The sequence below is a fragment of the Trichoplusia ni genome, chromosome 2, assembly GCF_003590095.1.
Source record: "Trichoplusia ni isolate ovarian cell line Hi5 chromosome 2, tn1, whole genome shotgun sequence".
Taxonomy (NCBI): Eukaryota; Metazoa; Arthropoda; class Insecta; order Lepidoptera; family Noctuidae; genus Trichoplusia; species Trichoplusia ni.
The window spans coordinates 8,529,912-8,555,900 of record NC_039479.1 but is presented as its reverse complement, the minus strand read 5'-3'; the positions used below and the strand labels follow the sequence as shown (position 1 = coordinate 8,555,900).

The 25,989-nt window shown below is 37.5% G+C and overlaps 1 protein-coding gene across 1 annotated transcript in view; it reads right to left on the bottom strand.

Annotated features, from left to right (window-relative positions):
• LOC113501500 (Ca(2+)/calmodulin-responsive adenylate cyclase-like) overlaps nucleotides 1-25,989 on the bottom strand; it is a 49,754-nt gene that overhangs the window by 4,400 nt on the left and 19,365 nt on the right. Inside the window, exons 5-15 of the mRNA XM_026882676.1 lie at nucleotides 16,710-16,821; nucleotides 15,745-15,872; nucleotides 6,096-6,254; nucleotides 5,787-5,931; nucleotides 5,500-5,673; nucleotides 4,580-4,792; nucleotides 2,426-2,611; nucleotides 1,855-2,133; nucleotides 1,316-1,620; nucleotides 393-552; nucleotides 44-127 (exon numbers count right to left, since the gene is read on the bottom strand). Of these exons, the coding sequence (XP_026738477.1) occupies nucleotides 44-127; nucleotides 393-552; nucleotides 1,316-1,620; nucleotides 1,855-2,133; nucleotides 2,426-2,611; nucleotides 4,580-4,792; nucleotides 5,500-5,673; nucleotides 5,787-5,931; nucleotides 6,096-6,254; nucleotides 15,745-15,872; nucleotides 16,710-16,821 (1,945 nt within the window). The remainder of the gene's footprint in view (nucleotides 1-43; nucleotides 128-392; nucleotides 553-1,315; nucleotides 1,621-1,854; nucleotides 2,134-2,425; nucleotides 2,612-4,579; nucleotides 4,793-5,499; nucleotides 5,674-5,786; nucleotides 5,932-6,095; nucleotides 6,255-15,744; nucleotides 15,873-16,709; nucleotides 16,822-25,989) is intronic.

The following is a 25,989-nucleotide window of genomic DNA, read 5'->3' as shown; positions in this document are numbered from 1 at the left end:
AATTTTATATATTAGAAGATGAGGATATAAAAAACTTGGTTACCATGTTAGTTCTAAACTGATTGTCCAAGAAGTGTGTTGCTACGTGCGCCGGTAGTAGATTGAACAAGATCCTCCGGTTTGACGCCTGAAACAATAGCTTCATGTTATAAAGTGTCTTCAGTTGAAATAGGAACTATATATTAGCTGTGCTTAAGTGGCTTGAAACCTTACTCTCAGTTTTAAAACGCTTGCTTTGCTTGCTTACAATTTTGTTTGAATAAGATAAACAAAAACTTTTTCAGTAACTCCTGGTATTCGAGGGGTGCTCGATTGTAAATATTGGAAGGATTTGGGGCACTACTTTGCTCAGGAATGCTACACCATGCGTTGAAAAACTGTATTTTACGAACCTGCAATGCATCCATATCTCGTTTCTCATCCCTAGCCTGAGCTTGCCACAGGAAGTCGAGTCTGGCCGTCCACTCCGTCTGCCGCGCATGCAGCAACACTGCCAGCGCTAGAGCTACGGTCCACGCACTTGCCACGTAAGCAGACCCTACTGAACCTGAACTGGAAAGTTGAATAAGGGTTCTATGAGTTTTGGTTTATTGTCACAAGATATCAAAGGCTAAGGACAAGAATTTTACGCTAGAAAACAAGAGTCATTCATGGTGACGTCAGACACACTGGTGTTATTTGAGGTGGCAATGATTTCATTTCACTTGCTTAAACGATTGATTCCAGTGACTATAAGATGATTTTGACTGACGGATTTTTTGTGTGTACTGTGATGTGAAGCATACAATTTAGAGCTTTCAGTGCAAAGAGTATTTTTTTAGTAAATGATTTATCGAATAACAATGGCAATCAATTCCAAACAAGTGATATATTTTTTATAATAATGTCCTGATTGCAATGTTGAGTATTTTTAAGTACTGCATTTTTTTAGTGCATAATATATACTTAGTACACAGGTAAAGAGCCATGACCTGTGTTTCTAGCTGCCACTAGGTGGATTAAACGGATCACGTATCGTTTCAATGGTCCAGTTACTAAGTCGAGCTGACTTTAATCTTATTATAGAACTACCTGTGTGTCTCATGTGCCCTGCTTAGTCATGTACTAAAATAACTAACAAAATGCTAAGTCTAAAATAAATGGCTCAGAATGTGTTGTGAAAAGCGAATAAACAAAGACAAATTTGCTCGTAGTCAGACACTGTGGCTTGCATTTATGTTACAATAGAATGAAAATCCACCTAACTGCTTATAAAATAAGGTTGCTATCAGTACAAACTTACTTAAGTCAGAGGTTTAAAATGAATTACACTTACTCAATCATAAGGTCGTAGCAATCGAAGAGCGCCTTATGAAAGCCCAGTATAACACCCATGTACCCGGCCGTCATAACAGTTAAGAGTATGCCTTTGACTAATATTGGTAGTCTTAAGAAAACAGCGACTACCAACATACTAAGACAGCACCCTAATGTTATGTATAAGGGTATAGGGCAGGCCAGGTGTTCAGTGTGGCTAGACCAAAGTTTCGCGGCTATGTCGCCTCGTAGTGTTAACACTTCGTCAATAGTCGTGGTGTTGCCAGTTAAATTTTGGCATAGTTCTATATGTTCGCACGTTACCTGAAATATTCATAAAACAGATTATGTAACGTGTAGACTGTAGATTAGGTTATTGAAATGAAATTAAATTTATTTTACGTTGATGGCAACAAGATATTTTTATGTTGCCATATCTCAAACATCCAAGGTCTCATTTATATAAAAAAATACATTTAGATCGTTTATATTGTATATCAAAATAATTAAATAATTTACTACAATAGAAACTGTTTCAACAGAGTAACTCCAACTTACCACATTAACTTGTCCCACAGCATAACCTAGCACAATCGTGAAAGTTGTGATGGCATTTCTTAGCGTAAATGGTCTCGATACATCACAGGGTATCAGCCTGAGTCTGGCGGCCAGGGTCAAGGCCAGTACGGCTGCAGACCACGCGAAGGCGGTCACGAAGAGGATTAGAAGAATGTAGGTTTGTGGGAGAATAGACGCTTGTAAAGCCCCCGCAGAAAGTAAAGCACAGAGGGCAGCACTGAGGGAGCCTGCCCAGCCGCCGTCGGTTGAGGCCCGGTACTGGAACATAATGTAGATTACATGATGAGATTATTGTTAATGACTGCTTGTGTTGCTTGACAGTATTAGCCGAATCGATCTTATAAAAGAAAATGCATAGTGATTAATACAAGATACGGCTCTACGGCAGTACCAATACTTGAAAATGGGATATTAAATAAAGTAAGATATGGAAAATAAAGAGATGTCTAAAAGGTTCTTGTACCTTTTTTCTCCTACCCTTTCTAAATATAACAGTAAAAGAAACCGCTGTACTGTATTGCATAGGTTAAAACTGTTAAAAGTATTGTACCTGAGCTTCCTTATCGGCATCCTTGAAGCAGAGCGTGAGTAGGTGCACGTGCGTGGCCTTCTCGCGGTGCACGGAGCGCGCGTCGATGGCCTGCGCCAGGTACTTATTCACGCGGTTCGTGGGCTGGTGGTACACAGACGAGTGCCGCTTTTTCAACGGACGCTTAAACTTCTCCGTCACTTTGTTCTGGAAACCCATACACTAAATCAATATCATTATAAGTGATACCTAAACAGTAACTACTCACGAATGATCTATACAACGATTACGGAACTCGGAACACATCGATAAGGTAGAGTTAAGGTACACTGATGCACAAGGGTATGGCCGAGGTCAGGGTACACGTGAGGGCCATGCCGACTCCATGCTCACATTTAGGAATTTAGAACTGACCTTAGAATACAAAAGTTCCGGAATCCAAAGCAGCATCACGTTATTAGAATAGTAATGAAATGAAGTATAAACAAAATATAGACATCGATAGTAATTGAACTTTATAGATTGGCAAAGTATTGAAGTATAACCATTTGGGCAACTCAAACTGTACTCAAGTTATTTAGAGTTTACTTTAAGAGAGATCGATAGTATTAACTGAGACTTAAACCTAAATAGATTTCGTGTTTGATTATTCCTTAAGATAATATTAGGTTCTAGTCAGAAATAAGCAGAGGAAATAATCAAGCACCAAATAAATAGAATCAAGTGTAAAACGAGGGTGAGTGTGAAGTGAGGTCATGCAAGTTAGTCGACAATCGGGGCTCATGCCATGCTCTAGTGCCTGAGGTGACTAGTCGGGGTAGCGAGTGAAACACAGTTCGGTGCAGCCGGCTTTATTGTCGAACATTCTATAAAACAATCTCAAGTATATAAACAGTTGACAATTCGAGTTTAGAAACAGTGATAGTGAGTGGTTTTGTGTGCTCACGTCGGTATTAGTGGTCCCCTTTCAGTCTAACCGTTCATAGTGGATGGGAACTGAATGCGAACGTATTCGCGGCGACCCACACTCATTGCCTGTGCATTGCGTACCTACTGTCAAGTAAGGGAGTTGTAACGTGTCGCCCGGTAAATGGTGGAAAACAATAATACACATGAACAACATTCTGTCTGCGCTTACTGTTTCAGCGGGTAATTGTTGTGGAACTAATGTCCAAGGGCGGAATATCTGAAAAATAATGAGCAGACGTCTCAAATTAGTCGCTGGCGTATTTCAATCTTCCGTACAATTTTCTGAATGTTTTACAAAGTCTATACGATATTTGGATGATTGTTCCACATTATGGGGTAGAAAATTCTGCACAAAATGAATTAAAAGAGAGATCAACGTTTGTAAATGTTGATTTTTCTAAATCCAAATTGTTAATAATAAGGGAAGTATTGAACATACCAGCCACTAAACGAACATTCGGGAATCAATTTAGGAGTCGGAAGTTATTTATCTGTGCGTTGGGGTACACGTGTAAGAAACGACGGTTGTTTCTTTCTAAAAGTTGTGGGGTACTACTAATACGTCATAACTGTGTTTATGTTGTTATCGTGGTATAAACTTAATAATGAAGTTGGCAGAAAATGAAAATCGCAAATATGGTGCGAAGCGTCTTAACATTCTTGGAGGTCCTCGCAAAAGTATTTCTGTTGAACTCGTGAAAAAGCTTCAGTGCACACCTTAAAAATGTCATAAAAGCAGCAAAGATTAAGATTGAAATCCACCACTCAAACCAAACTAACTACTAGGAAACCATTAAGCGAGGTTATCATTCACACGCTATACGACCGAAACGCATCGCAATCACCGCATCGATGCGTCTCGCGTATCATCAAATCTTAAGCGTCAAACTCTGAACCGCGGGAGATATTAGCTATATGGTTTATTAAATACTCCTAAGCTAAACCTAAGGCAGGAACCATATACTAAATCATCCCAAGTATGCATGTGTTGCACGACGCTCGCCGCCACACGACGCCCCCTCTAGGGGAAGCTGAAACTTGTCGCGGCGAGCGTTCGTCTACTACGTATACGCAAAACTCATCTGTGCCAGATTAGTTCAAACAGTCGGCGTATCGCGGCAATCGATGCAAAGTTCCCATTATATTCGTAAAAGTAGCTCAGATCAAACAAAAGGTGCGTAGTAATTGCGTATGCATAATATTAACATGTGCGGGGGTGTCGTCGACGGCGTGCGTGCGGAGGGCGTGGTGCTGCATGACGGCGTCGAAGGTGTGGTGGTGCGGGGCGCTGGCGGGGGCGGGGCCCGCGGGGGCCGGAGGGGGGCGCGGCTCGCTCACGTCGGCGGCCCGCAGCGCCGCCAGCCGCAGCGCCTCCGCCGAGCCCGGCTCCGCGTGCAGCGCGCGCCGCAGGTCCAGCACCTGCCGACACCGCACTCTAGTACCCAGCTCTAGTACCGCCCACACCGGGAAAGCAGTAGCCCACACGTTAATTTACTACACGCAATCGGCGAGGGACGAAGACCGATAATTTAATTAAAGAATAATGCCGTCTTAATTACATAATTTAACCATCGTCGTCCCTTGCACTTCAAAAGGCCTTAACATCAATTTTACGGTGAAATAAAGATTGGCTTCAATTCTAACTACATCAAATTGGCTGACATCGAGGAAGATAATTACAACACTTGAGATTCAAATTAACATTTAGATTTGTGGAATACAACATCGAATCAAATGAAAGAAAAATAGAACTTACCTTCGAAAGTCGAGAGCAGATCACCAATACGAGAAAATATATCACTCGAGACAAACATTCTGAAGAGCGAGATGAAGCCGAGGACATTGACTCGTATTGTTTAGTCATGTCCGTTTGGTGCAATATATTCGCAAAAAGTTAAAGTGCAAACAGTAAGATTTTAACATTATCATGTAATAAAATAAACATTTAAAAAAGTTGCTCTCTGGTTGATAAGTACGTAAACCGGTGGCGCCCCTTAGTGGCTTCCTGTCATATTCACGTGCCGGAATCAACGGGGCGCAAACGATTTCCGCCGCTACTTATTCAAGAGAATCTATTCCCTGAAATACTTTGTCCGGACTGGAGAGAATCGGCATTCGTGGTGTACCTTCCTCGCGGCGTTGGCCTTGAGTTCCTGAGGGGAGGCGGCCATGTTGGAGAACGGTACGTCGACGTTGAACTTGATGGAGTGTAGTAGCTGCACCACCACGTTGGACACGTTCTTGAAGGAGAGCTTCCGCCGGGACGCCGAACCGAGGCTAACGCCGGCAGACAGACACATCTGCGAAAACATGAAGAGGAAACAATTCTTTTTAATCAAAATTACTATAGTAATCGAAGATCGAAGATGGATACACCTCTTGTATAAAATTTTCTTAAAGATTATGGACGTACTTTTCTCCGCCTCGGTGGAGGGATGATGAAGTATGTTTGAACAGAGTGGTCCCGTAAGTACGCGTTGCGACTGCCGCCATGACCTGGTTCCACTTCGTAAGCTCCTCCGAGGCACTCCAGCGTTGCTTGCGTTATATGAACGCGCCTGAAAAACATACAAATTTTGTTTCCTAGATAAAGATTTTCCCGGTACGGCTTTAAAAGGGTCAATCTTTTATCCCTTTAACTTGAAATCATTAGAGGAAGATAGCTCAAATTGAACAAGGGAGTTGCTCTTCCCATCAACTATAAAGGATGATGCGTCCTCACCCAGGTTCCCCTCCAGCCTCCATGTTGTTAGCGAGCGTCACGTCATTGGACCACACGTCGTACTGCCACTTACGAAGACCGAGCACTCCACACAGCACCCGTCCAGTGTGGATGCCCACGCGCATGTTCAGCTGCACATCTGTCGCCTCTACCACAGACCTGTTAAAAAAAGTACATTTTATTTAAATCCTTTTTATTTCACCACTCCTTATGTATGTCCAGAATGGTGGCCCACGCAAACAAAAAGAAGCTTCTGTCGTCCGGGAGCCAATGGTCGACAATATAGTTAAAGTCTCGGGTCAAGTCTGCATGACGTTGTCACTAGACCGTAGAACGGCACGAGAAAGAGGAGGATTATTAGGCCCAGCAGTAAGAGGAAAATGATGTCCAGAAGAGGCAAGTTTAGGTATTAGTTACTATGTTTCATTAAAATAGGTTTATTTGAATGTTTGACTAATTTGAACTGTTACTAGTGGGATTTTCCAATGTTACGTCCTCATGATGTCAACAAATTCTAATTAAATTAAAGGAACATTGTGATTTATTGCTAGCTTAGTCTCATTTCTTATGTATGGGTAAAGGAATGGTGATTTCCCAGAATGATTTAATGTAAACAACAAATAAGACTCAGCTAGACCTACGTCAGTCTAGTCTCAATAATTCTTTGTCTATTTTTGCCGCCTACGTCTACCGGTAATAGGAATGCAACCCTGTATTTACTTTTAATTGGAATGTGAGTCAGTGTTATTCTAAAACGCGTAAGACTGATTTCTTTACGTCAAATAGGTAAACACAGACTCACTGAAATAGAGCATGAAATAAAACAGGTTAATTTGTTCCGATTCCATTGAATTTAAGAGATTACATTTGAAGTAATTAGAATGATCTCATTTTGGAAATTGAGACTCATATTATATGGTATGTATATACCGCCTAAATATTTTTGCATTCTGTATCCTACTAATATTATAATACTACTCATATTTGGTAGAAACGAGGAAGTTTGTATGTATTTATTTACATAGGTGCCTCTTTGACGCAAAAGCCACTGAACGGATTTAGACGAAACTAGATAGAGTTATAAAAAAAAAATCAGCATTAACAATAGGATAGTTTTACCCGATTTTATGTTCCCGTGGGATCATTTTCGACTTGGATGGTATTATAAAGATTGCAATTTTTTCTGTTGGCTAAGTTAATATTAAAAATATTATATAATTATTCTAGTAAGTTGCTATTGATACGTAACAATTCTGATTTAGCAAATAACTCCGCAACCAATTCATACATCAACATGTAAAGAAACTGCTAAATTACTATAATTATTTACAAGAGATATAAATCTCTTCGAAACACTTCGGTTGTAACTCTCTACAGCAGATTTAAGTACAAGACGAATGGCAATAAACTTGGCAGCAGTACGCATGCGTTATCCTATACCTTCAACATGTGAAAAAAAGACTGTTGAATTGCGAGTGGTACTTTTAGCACTGAGCGTCCCGTACGAATAAACAGAAAGAAAACAAATCAATTTTGTCATTCATCACATATATGAAAGTAATAACAGTTGGTTGAAATTAATTTTCGTGTCTGTTGTTGTTATAGCGGCATCAGCAATGCATCACCTTTAAATATTTCAATTGTGCATTGATTTGTAAGATACAGCCTCGTTACAGTTAGACAGACAGATGAACAGACACAGAGCTTTAATAATACGGTTCCGATTTTACCATATGGTACAGCACCCTAAAAACGTGGGTATGTAAACATGAAAGTCGGAAGCGAATTACTGGAATAAGTTTACTTCACACGGCATTCGTAAACGCGTTTTTATTCAATTTGCCTTTCCCTTCAAAACGAAGCCTGCCTTTAGATAATATCCGGCGAATATAGGCATCAAAAGTGTAATAGACCGAGCTATAATGAACATACTGTATGATTTTGGTAAAAGTTTCAAGGTTAGAACGTTGTTCATATCATTAATATTCATTAAATGACAGTAATTAAGTTTGATTATAGTTGAGATTGTTGCGACTTGATGTAGTACATTTGTTTACATGGTGAGTGACATATTTAAAATTAGCTTCTAGATCGTATAAGTATGTGGCGTTTATCCAAAACTCAATGCATAGTAAGAACTTAATTTGTTGTATTTTTTTTCTTACACTATCCAATAAAACTGGTTGTCTGTTGATCTCTTTTTACCGACGCAAAAAAAGGGGTGTTATAAGTTTGACTTGTCTGTCTGTCTGTAGCAGTTTAGCTTCCAAACGGATAGAGCGATTTAAATAAGTAAAGTACGTTTTATATTAAAGGTAAATTTTGTGCGAATGCTCTTAGACATTTTTTATAAAAATCGGTCGTGCCAAGTAAGTTGCGGGAGGGACAGTCTTTACCGTCATTGGTTGTTAAAAAAATCATTTTTTTTATACTTTTGTTTTATTCGTGTATTGTGCATGCTGATCTAAATTACAAGGGAGAATTTCCGAAAACTTTCGTTTAGTTACTTTGCTTAACGAATACTTGGTGAAGCGATTTTGTTCATGAAACTCAAGTCGAGAGTTGTGCGAGATTCCCGTAACGAGACGGCTACATTACTCGTTCCCGGGCACAAAATCTTGGTAATTTATCCTAAATTAATTCTTAATGTTTCTCAAAGCTGCGAATTAAAGTAAACGAGGTTATTAACTTACTGTAATGGACGTAACCTTTCTGTACTATTTGAAATTAAAAATTGTAATTCAATTTCAAGCGATCTATCCATCAAGATTTATTAATATGTAGATATAAAAAGTAGTTATTTACAGAAGCTAAAGATTTACTCAACACGCGTTTCGTTTAAGAATTTTTCCTCCATGTAATGAACTATAACTAATCACGGCCATTTTTACGATTTCCTTTGTTGTTTATTAACGCGAGGCGATATTACTGCAATGCCTTTTATCGGTGACAAATCGACCTAGCTTTACCGTTTTTTTACGGCCTATTTTGTACAATCCGCGTGTGTGCATATAAAATCACGAAGGATAAATAATATGTTTTTAGAATTTCTTGTGGAAATTGCTAGTTATTTCGTATTTGAGTCAGAAAATACAATTTTCGTAAGTTAATCAACCCTGTCAGGCGGTAGCGTCGGCAGTCATATTTTTTCATTAGTTGGCGACAGCAAGGCGTCGCGACGCACCGAGCTAAGGTTTAAAGTGACTAACAGCTTTTTCGCATCTTAGATATAGGTATATCTATTTACCTAATCGTTGTATGTACCTACCCTCATTTGTCACTAACGCAAATTTTCTACATACGTTCATCAATCACCCGCCTAACGTACCTTCGTCATGTACACAGTGAACCACAACTGGCCTCATCTTCTTAATCAATTATTTATGAAATACAATATTCAGCGAAAAGACAAATTAATTACCTATTTGTACGATTAGTTATAAAGTAGGTCAACCGGCATTATCCAGTGAGATAGCTTGTGTTTCAATCCGCAGCTGGCTGTCAATAGCAGTAATGTGTTACGCGAGAAAGGGAAATACATTTGTAAAAACATTTTATTCCGATCCAGAGATTTCCCCTCCGCATTGAATTTCTAGCCATTGATAAATTGAACAGACATTCCATCTTATCTTTTACTATTTCATGTTCTATACAAACATAGTATGATTTATTTAAGTTTCTAAAATAAAACAATTAAGCTAGAAATTCACAATTAAAGGCAGTCGTTTAGATGAGAGATTACAACTGAATTATTAGTCATTAAGGTTGGACAAGACGTATCTAGAAATTGGTAACAATAAATCAAATTTATTACAACCATCGTAAAGTTTAATCTTTGAGTTGTAAGATAATTGAGTCTTTCCTTCGAGCAAGGAAATAAAGTTACTTACCATGAGTGAAGTATAAAGTTGTAACAATTTTTGTGAATTGAACAATTTACAAAGCTTTCAAATAGTTGAGTGTGTTGGTCCCTTTCCCGGTAACGTAACCGTGTTTTATATAACACAATAACATAGTTTCCAGCAGTTTATTCGAGGTGAATATGGAGTCCCAGGAGCTCGCTACTGTTACAAACCAAATTGAATTATAAGCGGAGCGAAACTCGGCGTAGGCAGATGAGAAGTTAATCCGTGGACGTCTAACGTAATTATGATATGTTAATTTCCTTTTGTTATTGCTTCGTCCCGGTCCTAATTGCGTTTGGGTAGTATAGCGAGCCGATAAAGTTATTGTTATGCTTAGCGGTGTCCTGTAAATTGTAGTTTTGTTCCAGTTTCCCTTTTTTTGGGGCCGACGGGCTGTAAGGGACGCATGTCAGTATCGGCGCGTGCCTACATCCCTTGAATACGGAATTACTCGCGTCGGTAGTGTTAGTTCGGAACGCCGCTTGTTTGCTCCCAGTCCCCAGATACTAATCATAGTTCACAACAACATTAACCGTTCATGTTTTACATAGTGTCAAGAACACTTTAATCCTTGATACTTGCATATTTTTATGATTACAATTAGGTACAGTATTAACGTCTAATTTATTTATAAACGATCTTTAAATAGGACACTTGACACCAATTACTTGGCTTCCACGATGACGCATTCTAAATTCATATAACATTACCCAGATTTATCGCAAGTCGTAAAAAGACAGAAATCAGCAAAAGAAAAACAAAATATCTTCGTCCAAAACGTGGATAATAATTCATAATACAGGATCTTTCAACTTGTACGATACAAAATTAGCATGAGTGCAGAAATATTACTGCAGTCGTAAATAAACCTAAAAATATGAATGCTAGTAAAATCGTAGCATGCAGCTTTTAGTCGCCCGACATTAAAAATACCTAAGCGTAAGTATACTAATGTAATGTACTACAAACTTGGCAAAATTTATCGTTCCGAATGTAGCTCGTGCCCGCCCGCGCACTCCTCATCCCAGTCTATAATTGTGTACTAGTTTAATAATATCCACAATCAGAAATACCTAAAATTCGTTTTGTTCATCTGTTGAAGTATTTTCTGTGCGTTTGCGATAAATATTAGCATAATTAAAGTTTGTCACCTTAACTACTTAGCATACTATTATGTTATGTTTAACACAAGACACGACTCGGTACAATTGCATGGTAACCAATGAGATACTACATATAAAAATATCATAATACTCTCGGTAGAAACAGCGACGATGTGAAAGGTTGAATCCAGCTCAGTATTACATAATACAAGAATAATATAGGCCAACCTCTCGACGCAATAAGGAGTATAATGTACAATAAGATAAAGTTTACCTCATAATAATCAGTTATCATGTAACAACCGAGTATTAACGAGAGAGGGGTTTAATGGGCCAGCAAACACCGTCGCCATGAAACCTGACATTCAAGAAGCTCGCTAAAATGAGTTTATTACCAAAAACGACATCTAGGTAATGTTATTAACACGAATATGCGGGATTATTACGAAAATTAGTGAGGAACCGGACTTACGCCCACTTATAATCATAAAGGTCGCTTCAAAACGTAAATAAACGACAAAGGCAGTGACGCTATCGATCACGATAGAAAGAACGCTTTTTATCATGTACCTACTTACCAAACGTGTATCTTTGCAACAAACACAATTAAGTCCTACACAGAGTGGTAGTGCATCGACAAACCTGAGCGAACTTCGCTGCGAACAGAGTCAACAATACAGCTTGTTTGACTTATGTATCAGTTTCGACAGCCGCAGGATAACACAGCTGCAGATAATACGATGGTATTGGGCTACCGGACTTGTTATTTTACCGAATATAAGACTCCGAGCGTGCACCAAGCATGCATGTTTGTGGAGCAACGTAAGCGGAACACTATTTTTAGATCACATTTTGCGAACGAGTCTATCGTCGCTCGCGTGTTAATTGATACCCGTCTCTAAATACAGACCATTGACTAATATCATGATTGTGACGAATGTTTGACAGACAACACTGTAGTTATTTACGTGAATCCATGAACGACGGAATAACATTTAGGTCAAGAGTGTGGATTCAATGACGGGCTCTGTCTACCGAAGAACGGTGGAAATGTAGACAGCTAATACTGGTTAATATTGTACATTATCGACGCTGTCTCAAATAGTGATATTTGTATAAATTCTGGCAAAAGCAAAATTGAATTCACTTATCTAAAAATAATGTCGAATAAACGTGTAATTTAAAGATGGGTTCAAATAAAACCGAAAATAAAATGTAAGACGGTGCGCATTAAGACATGAAGGATTTGGTCCGTCGATCTGAAATATAATCACAAAATATATTCACATTACGCTTGGCAAGTTTTCTACGTGACTCTGGATACCGTCTAACGGCCGCTTTCTATATTCGATCCCGAATCTAAGATTCCGATCAATCCAGATTTTACTCAATCCCTCGATTGAGCTTGAATCTGCATTTCATTAATCGATCTCGTCTCGAAATCCATCGAAAAAAAACGGATAGATCGCCCTGCTAAACGTTTTGTTTTACGCATGTGCAGAAAAAGTACTTCAGCGATTATTAATGAGTTAAATGGTGACTTTTTTCTTAAAGCTTATCTATTTTATGCATAATCACTAGAAAGTGAACAAAATACAAAAATAAATGATTGGGAAGTCGTAGCGGTAAAATTCTGTAATTCTACCTCAAGATTGGAAAAAGCATAAACGTTTATTGATCAGTAACGGAACGTCAGTCAATCGAAAAGTTGTCAGTCAGTTTGACATTAATATAATATATTTTAAAATCGCAAGTTTATTTGTTGTTTGTATTTCCGATGTCTCAGTTATAGTATAGAATACAGCGGTAATATTCGAGCGCGTTCAGAATAAGTTCGCGCGCCATCTGTACAAGGAACTGTATGGGGTGTATCCGTTCTACCTACTGATGGATCCCACTCTGTTTGTTCTGGGCATGGTTGATAATAATCAACTGTATGTGGGATACTGAGACGGGAGGCTGCACTGGTCGTCTACTTGGTGAAGGTGCTTCGTGGAGTGGAGAATCACCGGGAAGTATTGCAGCACTTGAGTGTGTGTACCGGACCGCTACGTGGGGCGGCGGCGAAGCCCGACCCTACTGCTGGTACCTACAGCGAGAACAAATTTGCTCGCCAAAGCACCTGTTACAAGAGCTCTCGACACCACCAACTTCTTCAAAATCAGACTGACGTGTTTATGTGTTTTTAATAATGTAATGTGTTGCAATTTTTGTTTAGTTTAAGTTCTTAGCTGTCGCATTAGGGTAAACCCTGTAATTATACTTCATGGTTTTAAATAAATAAATCAAAACGAGAATATTATAATCGTTGTCTATTGATTCCAGTATTACAGATATTGGTAAAAGTGTACTTAGTACACAAAAACTATAATACCGAAAGCAAAAAAGTTTAAGCGTCAGCTTATGCTTAGCAACCCAAAAGAATTACTGAGCGCTGGTCTCCAGCTTAAATCCTAGACCCCCGTTTACAAGTAAAGTACAGAAAAAAAAACAGCCACTCGATACATCACAATCACAATTACAAATTTTGAGAACAGAGTTTGTTCTTCGTCACTGTCACTACTATCCCAGTCCGATAGTAGTCCGAATGAGCTAATACTTCAAGATCGCTATCACTATCACTTGAAAATATTTCCATTTTCACAGATTTCTCAGTACAATCCGTAAAAAATTGGGGATCGCAATTATAGATCAAAAACGTCAAAAATCGATTGGTCAAAACCAGAGATCGGTTATAGAAAACGCATAACTGTCACTTTCATACAAATACCAATCTAAAATCTCGATCCACCCTCCCAAAGATAGATTGAAGATAAAGATCGAGAAAACGATCCATGGATCGGTTATAGAAACACTAAAAGTTGGAAATGGATTCAAATGTCAATCTCGATCCGTAAATTAGGGATTGAGATCGAATATAGAAAGCGGCCGTAAGCCGTTACAAAGTCGTCGAGTTAGTCGTGCGGACATAATTTATCAAAACTAGACGCGTGTTTGATTTTGGATACCGAAGGAATTGAAAAGAAAAGTTCGTTTTTTTTTGTTGGAGAATTGGCTTTGAAAACAATTTCTATATTAAAAAAAATGGACGGCATAGTGTTTTGATTTGATTTGCGTCACAGACACCCGGTAATCAGTACGCCATTAGATGAGACGGTAAGACGGATGTGTCCTTTCGATGCAGTGACAGGGGTATACGTGACGCGTGTCTGAAACACAAGCCGAGCTGAATACAGATAGCTCTGCGTTTGAGGTTGCGGGCTGTGGTCGGAGCGCGGGTGTTCATTGTCCACCTCTTAATAAAAAAACCGAGGTCTACTTATAAAACTTCTTTAACAAAGTTTGAAAAAGTGGAAATTGTTTTTGAAAATGAAAAGATTAGTAATTATGAAAAGATTTAAAAGAGTAACATTCCTGACCGATGTAATAACCTTCACGCGTCGAGGGAGGGCCACCCAGGATGTCAGCGGGGGCCATGATCACAAAGAGTATATTTAGCTGTGCTCCTTTGATGAGCCAATGCGCAGATAAGCGCATATCGCGACATGCTCCGATGCGCGTGCCCTCGTACCACGGCCGACACGCGCCGCAGAGACCTAGCTTACTAATTAAAAATAAATATGTATTACAAATAGATGAGAGAATCCTCCCCCATCTATAACGTCATTCTTCTAGTGCCCAAGACCCAACGGAATTCTTGCCTATGTAGTTTACTGTTACTTATTTTCTTCTATTGACTATCTTCTTGGCTTGTTTTATGATCCAATCACTTAATTTAATGTTACGTCGAAGATTGTAGCGTGTTTTTTCATGGACAGTAAGCTACACCTCGGCTGAAATGACCAATTAAATTTTATTGTTCTACGACCGACATAAATTGGCAAGTCAAGGTGGCGCATTGTTTGTTTTCGTAGGCGTGCCTCGATTTGCGGCACTTGGAACTATTTTGAGCTTCGGGTTTGTTGATACCGCTTTGAATTTTGGTTATGTAAGTTTGCTTGCTTGGCTTTGAGTATTTTTCGTACAGTTTTAATGAATGGATATGGACTTTTAAATGGAAATGCGAAAGCTAGTCGACACTGATGTAGTATCTCGAGGTGGATACAAGATAAGGTTATTCGAGCTGCTCATGCAATATCATCGATCATCATCTGTCGTCGCCTTCCTCGGCTTGACAACTCTTGTGGTAAAAGCGCGTCCCGGGTAGCTAGCAAACAGGCACAATAGCTACAACGTAAGACTAACGGCTTGTTAACCAGCTAAAATAAGTTTTCCTAAAATATCTAGTAGTCCCAAAACTATTCAAGAGTATTTTTCATTTTATCACATTATTAAAAAAATATGAAGATTAAAAGCACTTTAGATGATGTATGGTAGTGGGGGATAGAAACGTCACTTGCTAGGAAAAAGCGTACTGGTAAGTGACGTCACACGAGATTTTATTTCCCTGTACCCCCTTCAATTTTTGTTTACGAAATACAAGATTTTTTTGTTAAACTTTCTGACGGGATGAATAGTTTTTTTTTTGGCAAATACACTATTATCCAAGAAACCATGCCTCTTGTAGAAAAAATATAATTAAACATTTTTAGTCTTCCATTCTAATGCAATGTATCATTGTCAAGGTTCAAGAAGACTCACGCGATAGCATCAATCATATCCAGCCCCATCTCGACGGTGCAGCGCGCGTGGTCGGAGCGCGGCTCGGGCAGCCCGGACACGCAGTAGTAGCAGTCGCCGAGGATCTTGATGCGAAGGCAGTGGTTGTCCTGGTAACGAAACAAACAGAATTATAGGGGCTTCAGGGGAAAACTCTAATAGAGAATGGATTAACCCACCAGAATTATAGGGGCTGCAGATATTCCGAAAAAAACCTGACAAAGATCTGGTTAAGTTACGACTCCTGGCTTTGGAACCTAACATTTTGCAAGATATCTAGTCAAATAAGAAAGGTTAAAAAATATTACGTCTAATTCTTGATTTCTGAAGGGAGTTTGTTTGATAAAACAAACAAATTCCACTTTTGTAGAAGCTGATAGATGTTATCTTAACGAAAGTAACGCGAAGTCTTGGATATTTCCTTTACAAGAGCTATAAATTCAGAAAAAGAGGCCTTTGTGTTAAATGTAATCCGTAATCGTACATTATTTCTAAAGTTTTTAGATATAAATACTATAAGACCGGAATACGTTACTTTTAAAGATAGTCTAAACATGACACCGAGGGATATCCCTGGTCGCATTAAACTGACAAGGAAAAGCTTTGCATTTAAACTTTCGTATTTCAAAAACCTAGCTTCGACATTGACCTGTAATAAAATTAGTCACAAACCGCAATTTCATCTAACATAATTTAACTGAGTCATACGCCTGGCGTAGCGCTTCGTCCTGTTTACTCGAGTCTTAACTTAGATTTAGACTTAGCACTAAAGCTTGATCAATTGCTGGATGACTAGTTGTTATTTTAAAAATTGTCTGAATAAAAATGTTGTGACGGTTAAGATAAACAAATCAGTAAAAATAAATACTAGTCAATTTCCTTGGAGCAGAAGACGGCAAATTATAAATGTTCCAGTTAATATTGATTATATTGAATTGACAACGTACATTTGCTAGTTGATCGAAGCGTCCGAAAAGTTCGTTGAGTAATCGCACCAACTCCTGCGCACTGCACTGCGATGCGAGCACCGTGAAGCCCACTATATCGGCGAAAAGAATGCTGTAACAAAGGAAACAAACATTGTTTCATTATCAATCTTTATTTTGGTGTCCTTTACTAACTTTTTGTTTCCTTAAACCATCCAATCCAACCACCTCATCCACATTATTTCTTTCTCCAGAAACACATCCCACATACACCTTAATATTACAAGCAGCTTCTTAATATACAAATATTGACATTTGTTTTCAAATCCCAACCCTTTTCGTAAAACTTAAATTGAATTTCAATATGTCGTGACTCAGCTCTCGAAGAATCGGAAACCACTTCTCAGCCTCAGCATGAGCTGTCACGAAACAGCTCATGACTGAAACCGCTTAATGTGAATAACGAGTGCCCGTTTGCAGATTAGAGGAAGAAAAAGTTTGGTTTGCTTTAGTTGGCTTGGATTTAAACTGGTACTTTTTTTCACGTAGTTTTCCAAGTAAGTAGACATTTTATGTTCTTCTCAAATTTGACTAAATCAACGTCGCTACATGACGTCGCCCTAGTGAAATCAGCACTATCTGTTGCCTGGTTGTTCAGTTTCCAGGTAACGTGAATATTGTTTTAACAACAAAAACATTAATACTTAATAAACACTATTTTACGTTATATGAAAAAAGGAATCAACAAATCGGTTCATCCAAACCAGTCTTCTGAGGTATTGAACATAAAAAAAACAATAAACAGCCGAATTGAGAAGCTCATCCGTTTTGAAGTCAGTTGATAAAAGTGCCAGCTGTTTGTAAAAAGTTACTTTACCAGAAACAGTATCACAAATGTCTCGTATTATCAGGTAATGTTAAACTTGTGTTTGCCTGACCAAAACAATCGTGAGAACGTGCTTAATATCCTGAAGTAAAATCTTAATTCCTAACGATTATCGTTTGCAGTATTTAAATAACTTCTTTCCTTAAGGTTACACACACGAATAGGCACTTCCACTTCATCATATTTCAATTTATTTTCCAATTTCCAATACGTGCTTCTGTCGTCTGTGAAAACAGATGACGGGGTATTTTTTGCCGCACCACCCCAAGTAAAGGAAGAAACTAATAACTTAGTTGGCTTAGTTTAGATTAAAATTTCGCACGCGACGCAAACTCGCGATAACATATTACAGTTTTAATCTAATTACCGCGAACTTTTCTTTTCCTTTTTGTTCCAAAGCCGAAGTTGGAGTTTTAATTAACAATTCGAGTTTCAACGGAGTTTGACGAAGTTGTAAATTCTAGGTACTCTTGGTTTATCTTATTGTTGAGTTTTTAAGTACTTGGAAAGATCGGAGCAATGTTATTTTTTGTATATTGCAAAAAATATAACAAGAATAAATAGGAGAAATGGAAAACAAAACCTAACAAATGCAACAACTCTAATTCTGATCAGTTCACTAAACAAGTAATAAAAACTCTTTTTGTATTTCATGATTTGATAATTTGCATTGTTATATATTTGCCTTAACTATCCAATTGAAATAAAAATAAACTTTTTTTTTTCGAAGTAATCTGTTCAGGTATTCAACCAGAAAATGCAAAAAACACACAGCCAGTTACTGGAGACGGTATAAAGTTACTAAAGTTGTTATAAAACCTGCTCACAGCGCGATTAAAGTAAAACTAACATGTAGCATGTTTTCTTAGCTGCAAGCAATTTTCCAGAAACTGTCTTGTACAGGGGAATAACAAAAAGTAACGAATGGTCCCTCCATTTTAATCCTGCGGTTCGTCAATGAACAAAGACAAAGCCATTTGTTATTTAAACCGAGTGCTTTCTGCTTGTCAGGATGATAGCTTTTATGTTAATTCACACAGAAATAATTTCGCTGCTTGCATTTTGAAATGATCTCCGTTTAATGTTATAAACCATTAAAAGTTAAAATGATTATTAGCGAATACTGTTTCCAGATTGTTAGCAAATATATTGCTTTTAAAACTTTTACATTCTGATTGTTTGAAGATGCTAAATACTTTGAAGAAAACGAGTTGTATTTAACCCCAGACATGACTAATGATCGTATAAATAAACCGTCGAATCAGTTTTGGGTACATTTATTGCCATTTAGCTACGGATGTGAAAGAAAAGTAAATCATTTTTATTTCCATCATAATTATTTTCTGCTAAAAAAAAGTCGTGAGATCGTGTTTACTTTTGTCACGCTATAACGTTGAGACATGTACAATGATAACGAGACCCGGAGAAATACAAGAGCACATAACAAACAAACGCGTGTGTGGCTACAAAACGACTTTCAAACTGACGGCAACTGACGCAAGTCATGTTTTTCCGTAGCAACTAGTCGTCCGACCACCTACATGTTTCTCCTATAATATCTATTATAAATGTGTAAGTATCTATTTCTGTCCGTTTGTCTCGCTTTCATGCCTAAACTATTGAACTGATTATAAAGAAATTTGGTACACAGATAGTCTAGAGCCTAAAAAAGGAAGAAGGCTAAGGCCCTTAGGATGCAAATCAGATCAAAAGTTTTATATGATTTTTTGGAATGATATTTGGCTTTAATATTGTTTAATTGACATAATGAAATATGTGCGCAGCGGTTTTTGGGAATTCGGAAAGCGGTTTATGGGGTTTAGTCCAGTCTACGTTATATTCCCATAGAAACGGGAACCACTGCTCTGTAAATTAAAATACACGCGGACGTAAGCGCGGATAACAGCCATTTTACCATAAAAGCGTCAGGACAAGACCACTCGAATGTTAAAACAACATAATTCTAGATGTAAATAGGAGTTGACAAAATATAGCTAAGTTCGATGTGATCACAATGGATTTCCGATTGCGGCACACAGCTACACATAGCATTATGCAACCGAGTGTTTTTCAATGGTCACTCGCCAAGTCGCGTCGATGACGTGAATCGAACCTATTTTTCTCATCGAAAAGATGTGTAGCCGTAGCAACCCTCGACGTATTTAGTCCACGTGGTATTAGCAAGTTTATGATCTTTTTTGGAAAAACATCATTGTTGACATTTGCATGGTGATATTCGTTAAAAGAAAGATAATTCAGAATCTTATGTAACAATGCAAGTTAATCAAAGATATAATGACCCAAACTATATGGTACTCCGTAGAATATGTTTGTTTAACCGTAAACCTACCCATAATGTGTAACAACACGGCAGAGCATACGCACGACCCGATGGCTCGGACACGAGCATTACATTAATACACCTTTTTCGTATCATAGAACATTCGGGTGAAAATAACAAGAAAAAAATAATGCGGAGATTCATTTCAAAAATTCCAGTCAGCGTGAATAAGGGATATTTTCACCATTTCTATGGTACGATATAAAAGATTATTTTTACTTTTCAAACAGCTTTTATCCACAGACATAAACAGCTAAAGCAATTGTTGGTATGTAGGTATAGAAGAATGAGCGTAGCAGAGAACTGTCTGGAGACACGCAAAAAACAAATCTGAACACAACGCCGGCCAGTACGAAGCTGAAATAAAAAAAACCTTTTGATCTAGAAGAAAATACACGATTATTGCCGAGTCTAATGTCGTTTTGCGTATAAACGAAATTGATGTTTCAGACATTTTTTGCGGGAAACTAAATGAACTTAGTGAGCATAATTCGAGACGGGTAAGTAGGCAGACAGACAATCCCATCAACGGAATATCCGTTTAGCCTAAAAGGATCAAGTGCGGCGTGGTGCGGTGCGGCGCGGTAATAGACTTCCTGGCTACGTGACGTCACACCATTCGGATACGTTGCGCAATCGTACCGATACGTGACAGGAAAATTTATGAATTATAATTAGATGCGACCGACTTTATACTGCCGTAGACATAGCAGATCTACTCACAATATACAATACAATTTTAAGTAAAATAAACGACCGCTTAGAATATAATTCTCAAGACATCAAAGTAAAAATGTATATTGATGGAATGTATCGCAATAAATGTCTTACATTGTGTAAACTGTCACAAAGGAACGCTTTACGCGCGTAACTCAATAGACACTTTGTCGAAGCATCGGAAAATGGTGTTCATCATACTTACGTTACACGTTTATATCGACTCTACAAATTATGACGTCACAACAAAGACTACGTTAAAGGCCTTTGAAACACAATACAAACACCTACAATTATAACAGTGAGGGCGCAATTAAAACATAGAAAACAAATGTATTTAATGAGATAGGCTGATAAGATAGAAGCAATTACAGGTAGTTAGGCTAAAAGCATTTTGTAACCTATTGCGATTGGGAATTAGTAGAGCTTACTATTGTGATAACGTAAGACAATTAATTCAGGAAATCGATGTTAAGTACAAATGTAATGGAATTACATAAACTAACTGTATTAATATTTTATGGAGCCTTGGAGTTGATCATATGACTTAGTATGCCTTATGCCTGTCGGACACGTTATAACATATTTTGTTTTTCAATCAACTTCAACAATAGGGATATTCTTAAATTCGTGACTTGAGAAATTGGGACTAGATGGACCGATTTTGTTGATTCCGAAAATCAAAAGTTTGGCTCAGTAGTTTTTTATTTCAAATCGGAATATATGTTTTTGTTGTCAAATCAATATTATTCAATTTTGTCAAAAGGTTGAGTTTGATAAAGCCAAAAATACAATTTGCAAAAATGCAACTACGGAATAAAAATAATATTTTAATTACAAGCCAAAGAACACTAAAGGAAAATCAACGAAATTATTGATACTTATGCATACTATTTACATTTTAAAATCAGTTATTTTTGAGGTCGGTGCCAGCCAAAACAATATATTAATGACACAAAAAGAAATTACATAAATAATTGAAAAACAACCGATAATTGAAAAGATGTGTGTTTAGTGACCTTGAACATTTTTTTTATTCGAAATAGTTTTTATAACCTTTGTAGTGAGTACAGGCATGATAATATGTTGTGTGATGGCGTAAACAATGCTTAGATATGCTATAGCAACAATTGCGGTTAATCTGCTGTTATTTATTGAAGAGTTCCCCCGATTTCTACAAGATCCCATCATCAGATATTGAAATGGTGATAATGGGACCACACGGGAAGCACAAGCTTTCAAATAAAAAAAGAATCATGAAAATCGGTTCACCCAATCGCAAGTTACGAGGTAACAAACATAAAAAAAAAAAAAATACAGTCGAATTGAGAACCTCCTCCTTTTTTTGAAGTCGGTTAATAACCATCGCATGGTATAAACAAAATAGTTTCGAGTGTAGCTCCGTACACACAAACCACGTGGCAATTAAATTCGTCCCCTGCCAATCCTATGTTTGTTCAATGAAAATGTAATATCAACAGCGCCGTATAGATTGCATTTTAATGAACGTTCGTATTTCACATTCTTTTGAACCAAATATGTCGATGGACGCTTTTAGACACGTCTTTTAATCTGAACGGCAGCGGCTTCGAACTTATCATCTTTAAAAGGAAAAGCTGTCAGAATCTGAGAGTTATTTATTTTCCGTTCACTTTCAAGGCGCTAACAATAACATTTTCTTTATTCGGAGCGTTTATAATCTCTTGAAAATGTACACAACAATATTTTATTATGATTATAGCTTTAGAAAAATGGGGTAATAACGAGTTTATTATTTTCTGCAAGTATTTAATAAATTATGAAGATTCTTGCTGGTTTCAAACGTGAACCATGGCTAACATAAATACTTTTTTGAAAGTTAAACGTATTATTTGTAGTGATCAATCAAGATGATATGTTTATTATAAAGAGCCTGCAGTGTGAACTGACTGTTTGCTGATTCGATGCGTTCGCTTCAGTTTTGTAAATAAAATATTGTTGACGTATGCGTTGGGTACTTTTAGGAGTATGTTTGTTTGTGTGTGTCATGTTCATGTTTGATCGTAACCGTTTAATTTATGCATGTTCTATGATGTTGTTTTCTCATAATTTAAATTAATATAATTTGGCGGATTGCATGCAAAGTTTATTCGTATTTCAAGTAATTGCTTTTCTTACGCAGACGTGGAAATACAATCTGTTTAGTGTTTACTATGTTTTACATATCTCGTATGAGTCAGTGCAGTTGTGTGTAATACAAAGTGAACAGGATAATCCATTGTAATATGCATTTGGTGGCAAAACAATATTCTGCGAGTATTGTGTAGGTTTTTGTTGAAAATCTATATTTGAGCTGTTGCGACTGCTGTAAGGTAAGGTAAGGTAAGATACTTTCATACATTGGTGAAATGTTATGCAGTCTTTAAATGTTAATTATAATCCTTTCAGCTTTCAATCTTTCGTAATTTTTGCTATTAAATTTTATTGATAAACAATAGTTGGATAGCAATTGACAGCAATCTGAAGCTTAAAAACTGCTGATAGATAAGAAGTCATAATAAGCCCAAAACAAATAAAATGGTCTGTCAGGGTACAAACTACACACACACACGTGTAAAACTTCGCCGTTCTAATTTGATTGTACATTAAGTACAACACTTAGTATAATTTGATAAAAATAAAGCTACTAACGCGTCTCATATCGATTAGACGCGCCTAGCCTCGGCATGGCTTCTGCTTTGTTAACAAACTAATGACCGCTCAGTTCGGGTGCATAATTAATGGAATGTCCCTTAGTGGCCGAATCAACCGGTGTAGCTCGCTTGTAAGCATTTGATACTAAGTAAATATCTAATTGGTAATTAGAACTTTGTTTTGTGGACAAAAAGGTACATTAATAGCTCAAAGCCAAGGTTGGACAAGATTTTCGTAAGCGGATATAGCAGTAGCAACGATTAGTATGGTTTATGCATTCATTAGTCGGAAATGGTAATACGAATTCGACTGTACTGGTGCCAACAATATATCAAATATAAACCAACGAGATAAGTCTTCAGGGGATGCATTAACTCATCCACATGATTCATTGAATGCGCCATTTGCATGCATAAATAACATTAGGACATGTACTAATAAGACGAGTAGCAGAACAACAAAATAACGCTTACGTACCTCTTAATCATAGCTTTAAGTTTTGAGATTAGACATGTAACCTCACTTTCCCGACCTACCTGTTTAATTGGTGTGCAATTTGAGGGAAACAAATGTCTCTGTTAATTTATGCGAATTGTTTTTCAACACGCTCAAATCTTCAAAGATGTAAAGCTCAGAGTTCAGGCCGACTATAAATCTCGTATTTATTAGCTCAGCATGTGTTGAAACTAAAGAAACAAGGCGGCCCTTCTTCTGAACGGCCATAAATCCCCTAGGTAAAGAGTAGGACTGTTCATTAAAATATTTTTATAATACTTGTATTTGAGTGTTTGGATGCACGCCAAGGAATGACAAGTAGTCAATAAATAGGTGTGAGCGGCATCGCTGTTGGAAACCGTCTAAACTTCAATGTAACAGTTCCTGTAATAGTTGGTAATTCTGTTAAACCAATATTTACATGATTGATGAGTTACAAGCTTGTAATATAGGTTGTTTGTGTAAACCACCGTAAGTAGGTACTAACTTTATACGATACGATAACACTGAGTAGATGTAAGAAGTGTACATAAAGTTAAAAAGCCTGTAATATTTAATCTGTTAATCATTTATTAAAGCTTAAATAGAGTTTCATTATTTAGAGACTCGAGCCAGAAATTTGATTTCCTCGAAAGGGAAAACTTGTAATTAGCTTTCAAGAGCAGCGTGGGTAAAATGGCTGCCAAAAAGATAATACCCACACCTGTATTAGCTAGAAGTTATGTGACTTAAACAAGACTTTGTACTACAGAACACTCGTATTAACAAAAGCTTATATTATTTCATTTCCCAGCGTCCGGAGCTACAGCTTACTTATACAGAAAGAACAAAGGAATAATATACCGCTACGTATTATACGTGTAAGTTTCCTAGGAATAGCAGTGGAGAGAAACATCCGTTTAAGTCCTAAACAAAGGATCGATGCTCTTGACGCGGCAAATTAACGTTGCACTCTCCTGTGAGTGACGTTACACAAAATAAAGGAAGGGGAATTCATTCAGACATGTCTAATGCTCTTCACTGATGTGAATGTACCAACGAAATGTTATTAGCATTTGCTTTTAACGATAGGTGCAAACTGACGCATTCCTGTATCAGTTTTTAAAAGCATTTTGATTCGCGGAATTGTCTGCTCGCAAAATTGTAACGAGCTTCGAGTATTCACTGCCTAATGGTCTTTAAAACGGGTGAATTATGTACTGACGTAAAACAAATACTTAGACGATAAAAAGTAAAAAAAATATGGTTATAGGATTTCCTAACATCGACGTCTCGTATATTAGGAAGTAATGACACGTAAAATGTAATCGAGACGCTTGCTTTGTTACAAGGTGTTGTAAACAATATCGACATGAGCCAAGCCGCACGGCTCACGTTTGCGGTGAAATTACAATTAACGGTAGAATAAATATAAATTGTTATTTTTGTTCAACCGTAGCGTTTACGAACAAAGGCACCTGTGTAGCTACTGATCCCAGTAAACTTGATGATTCGCCCTGGGAAATGAACTGTGCAAACGAAATGCAATAAACATTAACAAACAGGCTAAATGAGCATAATGATTCACCGTCGCGACGCTACCGGTGATGGGCGGTGACTCGCCAAACCGCTCTACAAAAGAACAATATTCACACACTTAACGTGAGAGAATTTACATTCCAAATTAAAAGGAACAGTACTCTCGGATTTCTGTCTATTCAAAGAAAATAAAATGAAAAGCGAATGTCCCGAAAGCTAATGCGCTGTCTGAGTTTTGAGAACCCCTCGGTATTTATAGAAAAAATCGTGCGAAACTCATTGCAGAACTTGTATCCTAAAAATCCTAATTGTGTTTTCAGAGAAAAATCTATTTCCATGTATTACTTTACGAAACACGGAAATAAAGTCATTGTCATTATTTGCTCGCTATCACTAGTTTTGGGTGCAGTTGAGGACATATTTTTATGTCTCAGTCCTCGCTGTATCGATATAGTCGATACAAACTCATGAATAAGAACTCTATTCGAGTTTGAAACTATCCGAACTTATTTGAAATGTATGGGAACGAAATTGTGTTCATACACATGTTACTTAAGAAGTAATACTGTAGTGAAGTGTGATACGATGTTAGAAGGTGACCTTTGAGAGATACTGCGGCGTCGTTTTTAATAAAAAATAAATAAATTTAACATGAGAACTTTTCCTTCTTT